This window comes from Lactuca serriola, chromosome 1 (assembly GCF_051521515.1).
Source record: "Lactuca serriola cultivar US96UC23 chromosome 1, Lser_US96UC23_V15, whole genome shotgun sequence".
In the NCBI taxonomy this organism is placed as follows: Eukaryota; Viridiplantae; Streptophyta; class Magnoliopsida; order Asterales; family Asteraceae; genus Lactuca; species Lactuca serriola.
The window spans coordinates 78,919,239-78,927,596 of NC_136408.1; the positions used below are offsets into that span (position 1 = coordinate 78,919,239).

The 8,358-nt window shown below is 28.7% G+C and overlaps 1 protein-coding gene across 2 annotated transcripts; it reads right to left on the bottom strand.

Annotated features, from left to right (window-relative positions):
- Positions 1-2,577: 2,577 nt before the first annotated feature.
- Positions 2,578-5,004, bottom strand: LOC145093240 (lactoylglutathione lyase family protein / glyoxalase I family protein). 2 transcript variants are annotated; one of them, XM_079031331.1, is made up of 9 exons: positions 4,870-5,004; positions 4,525-4,662; positions 4,134-4,195; positions 3,931-3,991; positions 3,758-3,837; positions 3,606-3,676; positions 3,427-3,516; positions 3,233-3,344; positions 2,578-2,735 (listed from the first exon to the last, which is right to left on the bottom strand). In XM_079031331.1, the coding sequence occupies exons 2-8, from the start codon at positions 4,624-4,626 to the stop codon at positions 3,235-3,237; spliced, it is 576 nt and encodes a 191-aa protein (XP_078887457.1). In that variant the 5' UTR covers positions 4,627-4,662; positions 4,870-5,004; the 3' UTR covers positions 2,578-2,735; positions 3,233-3,234. The 2 variants fall into 2 exon arrangements, with proteins under 2 accessions (XP_078887457.1, XP_078887451.1); XM_079031325.1 differs by having other exon boundaries at positions 4,747-4,945.
- Positions 5,005-8,358: the final 3,354 nt, after the last annotated feature.

Sequence of the window (8,358 nt, forward strand, 5' to 3'; positions counted from 1 at the left end):
TTAGAGTGGGAAATTTAAAATTTGAAATTAATAATTAATAGGTTGACAAGTGGCATGATAAATGGTATATAACATTAATGAGAGTATCTAATTGCATGATATTTGTCAATATGAGATTAAACTTATTCTTTTATTAGAATAAGGATTATAATCATTAAATTGTAACCGTAGTATAAATATCATTGAGATCAAGTTTGTTCCGGTATATTTGTATTCAACTTTTTGTCACTATAACTACTACACCTCTTTAACTTTCAAAATTATAATAGCCATCTCTTTTCTTGTATGGCTTTTGAGGATTAACCATACGAGCTATTATTTTATAGTTAATAACATTATTTTAAAACATATAACTTATCAATAATATAACTACATAATTTATATCTACGTACCATACGAGTATCCACCTATTTTTTATATAACAACATTTTTAAATGCTTTATCATAGAATATTTTGATTTTTATATAATTTATTCATATCCATATGATAGTTGTTATTTATGAATTAAAAACTTATTTACTAAATTATACAAATATATTATATTTTTGGTGTTCGGCGACAAACCTCCTCAAAGGGAACGGATGGTCCATGGAGGTGGATCGATTGGATCAAAAACCCTTTCTTAGCATAAACAATTAGAGTTTGATAATATAATATGTCACAAGCAAATAATACAATAAGATTGTAGTTTACACTAAAAAACTAATAAGATAATAAATTAATATTAAAATATTACTATATAAATGGTCAATTTCAGATTAAAAAAAAAAAAAAAAAAACCCTTAATTTTTTATCGTTATTTTGAAAAAAGTCATTGTATTTTGCTTTCACCAATTGGTGACTTGTTTATCAAAATAATCTCAAATGTATAGATGATATTTTGCTTTAAAAAGTAAAAATATAGCTTAACTGTTAATAAACACAAAATATAAAAACATTTTTTAAAATTATCTTATGAATAAATTCCATCAATACGTTTTAATTGACTATCAAACATCATAAATCAACAGCATGTATTATTTAACAAAATAAACCAAGCATTTAAATAAAATGGTGTATACCCGATTAGATTATATGATCAGAATCAACCATATCTATCAAATCAACCAAAAACACCCCCAAATTATATAATCCAGGCATTTCACCACATTTCAATGAGAGTAATTTAATATGGATTTAATTAACCATGAATTTGTATGCAATCAATTTTGTTGTATTTTTATCCAAAGTTCTAAATCGTATAAAACGTAACGTAGAGGCAAGGTCAAATCTCAAGTCATGATAAGTCTTGACGAGTCATTGATAATTTTATATACATTAAAAAATGATAAATCATATAATTATAGAATTATATCAAATATATCAAGTTTTAGAAGTGTATCAACATTTAATATGAAAATGTAAACAAAAGCTCAATTGTTTCATACCTGATAAAAAAAAAAACAAAAACCCCACGCCTTGATACGTTATTTGGTGTCACAATTAACAAACGTGTCTTATACGTTTTTCGAGACAGTTATACCATGTCTCGCGTCATGTCAAGTCTTTAATTGTCTTAGAACCATAATTTTATCTCTTAGATCTTACTATTAGCAAATATGTGATCCTTTTCAATGTTTTTTTTTAATAAAAAGAAAGACTAATATAATCATATTTTTTTTATAATACGTTGCTAAAAAAAACCTAAATTTTCAATGATTCTTCAAGATGGTCAAACATTTAGAAAATTTTCATTATAAAATGCACTTTTCAATGCGATATGCACTAATTTTTAATCTCCAAAAAAAATACTGATTCATATTGCAAAATTGTTTATGTATGTTCACCAATAATGTTTTTTTAATCAACAATACCATTTTGAATAGATCTGACAATAGGACGGATTTGAAACGAATCGACCTTCATTCAAACCCTTTTAACAAATTTCAAAATCTGATTCAAACCCGCTCTGTAACCCATAAGGTTTTGAATAATCAAATTCATACCTTTATACATCGAATTCACATATATCAAAACCCGCCCTATAACTCGTATTCTTTCGAATAATCAAACATATTTTACTTAGGTTTTAAAAATAATATTTACGAAATAAAACATATGTTGATTTAGAAAACAAATTACATACTCGAGGACTTTTGATTAAATGAAAATCATTATTGTAGTAACTTCTGATTGGTTTTTGACTGTCGATTGCATTGATAAAAAATAACAATTGCAAACTTTTTTGTCCGATAAATGAATTTATGGTATTATAAATGAAATTGGTGATTGTTTGATGAAATATAAATAAAATGACATCATCATTCTTGGTAAAATGCTGAAAGTCTAAAAATCAAGTCTTTGAATCCTATGTAAAAACAATTTAATTTTTGGCCATTTATATTTAGACTTTCGATTAGAATTAAAAATAAATTTTGGAAAAAATAAAATATAAATATATAAATTCTAAAATTTATATGTGACGGGTTATAAACGGAACGGATCGGTGGTGATCCATATTCCATACCCGACCCTTTTAATAAAAAGGTTAGCCGGTATGAATGGTATAATTTGTTTATTTAACGAACCCCACAAAATTCAAACCAATAACACTTGTACCTCATGTACCAATACTTGTACATTCACCATGTTTCCTCTCAAAATATATTCGGCATCAAATTACACATTTTATTACAACATTTTGAGATCACAAAGTGTTAAAAGACTATTATTCCAAGCTTTCCATAAAAACTTCCTGCAAAAAAACCGGACTTTTTCATTTTTTGTAACTAACTTTTTTATGTTACAACATTTTCAATCACTAATTTTAGCTGATTTTTACAATTTTGATCCCAAAATTATTTTTTGCAATTTTGTAATGTTTTGGTCCATCTTCAAAGTAAAATGAATAAGTTACATTTTTCTGATTTTGTTTATAATTATTAGTTATCAACTTTAATGTTTAATTACAACTATTATATTTGGGGTGGCCCAATTGGTTTTTAGAATAAAAATATAAATATAAAAAGTTGTACAAAAATAAGACAAAGGGTAATATAGTCATTTTACTTGGAACAAGACCAAAATCATTAGGATGCTTTAAATAAGAAACAAAAACATTATAAAAAACCTCGAATAGAATCAAAATCACTAGAAAAAACTTTTTGGGACCAAAATTGCAAAAATCAGCTATACTCAGGGACCAAAAATGTAATTTACTCTAAAAAATAAAATTTTAAAGTCATGAATTACCTCTAGTCTTTTGAAGCAGTAGCCTTGGCTACATTTCCAATGGTTTTTGTGTCAAATATCTCAATCCAATAACCATCGGGATCTTTAATAAACGCAATTCCTTTCATTTTCCCTACAACAAAATTACTAATTATGCTGCTACAAAATTACATTTTTTTTTAACAAAACTAAAAAAAATTAAAACTTTTTTTTACCATCATCAGGCTTTTTGACAAATTCAACATTTAGACGTGCAAATCTCTCACATGCTTTGTATGTATCATCAACTGTTATACCAATATGTCCTGAACATTTAAATTGCATGAAAAGATCACAAACCACAAAATAAAAATTAAAAAACAAAAATAAAAAAAAAATTAAATTCATGTTATACCAAATCCTCGAGGTTCTGAGTTCCCATTATGATATGCTTTAAAGTTAGGATCTTTTTCAGTGCCCCAATTGCTATAAATGATTTACAAAAAATGATTAGATTAAGAAATGTGAATGAAGAAAAATAAGAACACGAATTAAGGTATTGCATACTGTGTGAGCTCAATGGTGGCCTTTTGACCAAATGTCCATGCAGTTCTCTCAACTGGATCTTCTGGAGCAGATGATGTATCCTTAGGAGATTATGATGAAATGATTATAATTTATAAGCTTTGGTAAAAAAAATAAAAAGATATTAGTATTTAGTAGGGTTTAGTGTGTCTTACCTCATAGCCCATAAAGTACAAGCTAAATTTCATATCTGGAAAATCCAGTCTCTTGAGTAATCTGCAATTAGGAAATGAGGCAATGAACACCAAGATAATGTAATGTGATTAATGATTCTCAGATTTTTGTATATGGAAATACAGAATTGGGGATTTGAATTAGGGCACAGAGAGTAATGAGCAGATGAAACAAGAAGACTTACGACATTCCCAGGACTCTTGAGTAGAAATCAAGACTGGCTTTTGGATCTTTAATTCGATACATCTGGAGAAGTAAGCATATTTGATGAGAATTTGGTTGACATAAACACGGTGTATTTTAGTCAATCGAAATGTTAGAGCTCATATAGTTCCAGTAAATCACTTGAAATCGGTTTTTGAATCAATTCAAAACACATTTGATTGCCAAGGCTTGTATATAGCAAGTAAACGGATCATCAACACATAATAAACTATATGAACACGAATCATGATGATAATCGCTATAATCGCTGATAAAAGTTCGAAAACGAATATTTTTCATGGTTTCATACCATAATTCATCCCCTAGGTCAAGTTTCAATATCCGCAAGAGAAAACAATTTGATTGAGTACCGTTTGTTGCATGAAGTAGCCATTAGTTTCTTTATCAGGAGGTGTACTTTGGAGCCCTGGATTATTTGACGGCAATTCATTCTGAGTCGAGTCCGAAGCCATTGACGATGATATCAAACGACAACGATTAAAGGATACCTGCAACGATGAACAGAAGAAACGAAGAATGAAATCACCATTAAAGTAAAATTAGATGAAATTAGCGATTTAAAACCTTAGAACCTGTTTTGGGGGAGTAGTTAAAATAGAGGGGATTGAAGATGGATAAAAGGGTTTTGTAGCAGCGAAACGGAGTGAACGAGATAAGAAACTGGTGGACGCCATAAGAGGGGGAAGAAAGCTTACTGTGGGAAATTAGGAATCCAGAGACGAAAACGCAACCAAAATGCGAAGAGTATTTACGACGCTAATGATTGCGGCGATTGAAGAATACATAAAAACAAGGTTTGCATCGTTTTTTGGAAACAATGTTTTAAATCCGGGTCGAATCGGTCGGATTAACCGGTTGGACCGTGATTTGGTAGAGATATCGGGTCAATCAAAATTGTATCATGAAAAACATTTTTATGTAAGTACCTGAATCTACTATTGTGAAAGCTCACGAGAAAGACCAATCACCAATTCATCTGCAGATAAATAGCACAAAACAAAGTTACAAACCTTAATTTAGTGCAAATGAAATTTTACAAAACATTAATAGTTAGAATAACAACTAACAAACTATATTATCTCCATTTGTTCTTTAATAACAACTAACAAACTACATTACCAAACATCTTTTGTCTTTTTATCTTTTCCTAAAAACTAAAAGATGTTTTAAAAGATAAAACAAACACCCCCTTAATATATATATATATATATATATATATATATATATATATATATATATATATATATATATATATATACAATGCATTACTATTTTCTAAACATCAACCATTTTCTAACAATTAGAAGCAAATTCGTCAACTACACTTTTGAGAATCAATATTCTCAAAAAACTTGTTCTTAATTGAAATCAAAGTCAAAACGTTTAATCTCTCCTGAGACATGGTTGATCGCAAATAAGATTTTAAAAACTTTAGTTTTGAAAAGTTTCTTTTCGCTGATGTAACTGTAATAGCAATAGTCAACAATAGTATATGTTAGACAATAAATTGGATAAGTTTTTATCATTTTTAAGAAATTTAGTATCTTGTTAGTTGTACTATTTTCAATAGGTAAATGTTTTTATAACAGTTCGTTGAATAAACCATCAACATTGATGTCTATGATATGACCATTTTGTAACCTATTGTCAAGATTTTTTGCAACTTACCTTTTAACTCATTGGTATTTAGTGAATTCAACTTTTTTGTTGCAAATAAAAAACCAAAATATCTTCATATTATTTGCATTGTTCAAACATTTGCTTTAATGAACCAATAGTTTGATCAACTATATACAAAAAAAATATTGATCATGAATAACTTTGTAGGTGAAAGCTCGTTTACTCGATTTGATTACCCAACGTCACTCTCATCAAAATGTTTTTTTTAATTCTTCTATTAATATTTTTCTCAAAAAACATTGCACAAATCAGAAGCAATAACTTTCACATAATCCAAAGTCTACTCAAAACAATATATGAAGTTACATTTTACGGGAATAGTAACACCATAACTATATATTTATTCCATAATTCGGAGGCCCCCTAAAATCGGAATCCACATGCGAATGCACCTCTCGCACATGGCACACCCCACGACAATCCATCACAAACACGCCACACAGTGAATTTAAAGTGTTCATGTGGTCCAAAACTTGTTTAATACTCTTACTCTCACTCTGGATATTAGAAGTAGTAAAAAGTAATTAGTAATATGTCTTTGTGATTCTAGTTAACTTTAAGGTTTAAAAACAAGTAGTAATACATTCTCCTTGAATCTCAAGTTCTTGCAGTTGTGCATGAAGTTCTTCAAGCTTTCGTAAAGATAAATCACTTTCATCTAATACAGTTTTGGAAGAAGTTACGTAAATCTCCATTTTTATTTTTTGTATATGTTCTAAAACGTTAATAAAAATGAACATTATTTTAACCTTTTCACCAAAATAAATTGCCATTTTTTTTCATTTGCACCAAAGTACATTACTATAAACTGAACATTATTTTATTTCGATCAATTTTTATGTTTGATCTGTGGCGGGTTGAAAACGAAGAACATCTCTAAAATATACATGATGAATTATGACCAATATTATATAGTTTTCTTTCAATGGCATTTTAGTCATTTGAGTAACGGTGAATGCTTACTACCATGGAGAATAATACATAAGAGAGACCCTTAGCCTCACATATGTCATGATCACTGAATGGGTTGTTGTCATCCATGCAGATTACAAGAATCATTATCAATGAAAGATTTGCAAAGATTCCTATTTTTCATGAAAATTTGAAGTTAACAAATTAGAAAATAAGAGAAAAAATGTTAAATCGTGAAAATGGCGACGAAGGTTGTTTTTCTTAGGCTTGTTGGGAACTTCAAAACACTTCAAGTAGTTTTTCTTTTCAAAAATGATCAAAACCATAAAAACAATTATACATTAGCTTTTGAGGTTTTACCAATGTTGTCAAATCGAGATCTTACATATGATTGTTTTTCGCTTTTCAAGATCATGATCATAAGATCAAATCGGATCGTAAGATCCAACCAAAAGCATTTTAGTACATAAAAAACATTTTCATTCATCCGTAACCATTCAGTTAACAATAAATTGTTTAAAACATAAAAAATACATATAAAATATATCATTTAGTGATAAACAATTCAAAAATTGTATTCTACTTAGTTAGTCCATGAAAAAATATTATAATTTTGTTTTAAAAGATAGCCACGATCCTACGACCTTACGATCAGTTTTACGATCTTATGATCCGATCCTACCATTCTACCACGCTTACCGAAAAACGATCGTAGTAAGATCGGGATCGATTTACCTAGTTAGGATTGTATGATTGTACGATTCTACGACTAGGATCGCGATTTTGACAACCATGAGTTTCACCACTATTCTATTTCTATCATTAAAAGAACTTTATTTTTAAATCAATTTCCTACTTCAACTATAATGACATTTATTTTATGTTTAAGTAATAAATCATACATTTCTTTTCATTAACCTTCATGACATTGTATGTATTTCATAAACTAACATCCAACTTTCTAGAATTAACTCTCATTTACTTACATGATCTATGATGATACTCGGTTCCACAAGGGAGCTTTGTGGTTTCTTGTCGGACTACAATGGTATATATCACACAAAAAAATATCATTAGACTATATTACAAGATGGTGGCCTTGGAATATACTCTGACGGTCAAATCGTTGAATACAGAAACCACATTATAAGACTATAAGTAAATATGTGAAATAATGATATAGTAAGTAAATATGTGGTGACGATTTCTAGGTTTCATTTATAGTGTAGTTTGGAGTGTTATTTGTTTAATTCAATATGTTTAGTGACATAAGATCTTTCCTACCATAAGAGATCTTTAAGCTAAGATGATAAAATGAACCTTAGAAACGTAAGATTGCATAGGAAGGTTACGTGATAGCCATGAAGACATCACCTCTCTATAAGTATTATGTTATCTTTCTTGAGTGGTATTTTGGTAATCACCTTGAAAGGTTATATGTCAGTTCTAATAAAGTAATTATATGTTTAGAATCCTGAACACATAAAATTTCCAAACCAAGGTCGACAATAGACCTTAGATCATATCAAGTAATAACAATCTAGGTAGGTAACCTAAGGCATGCTATAAATCATCTAGCACATAACAACAAA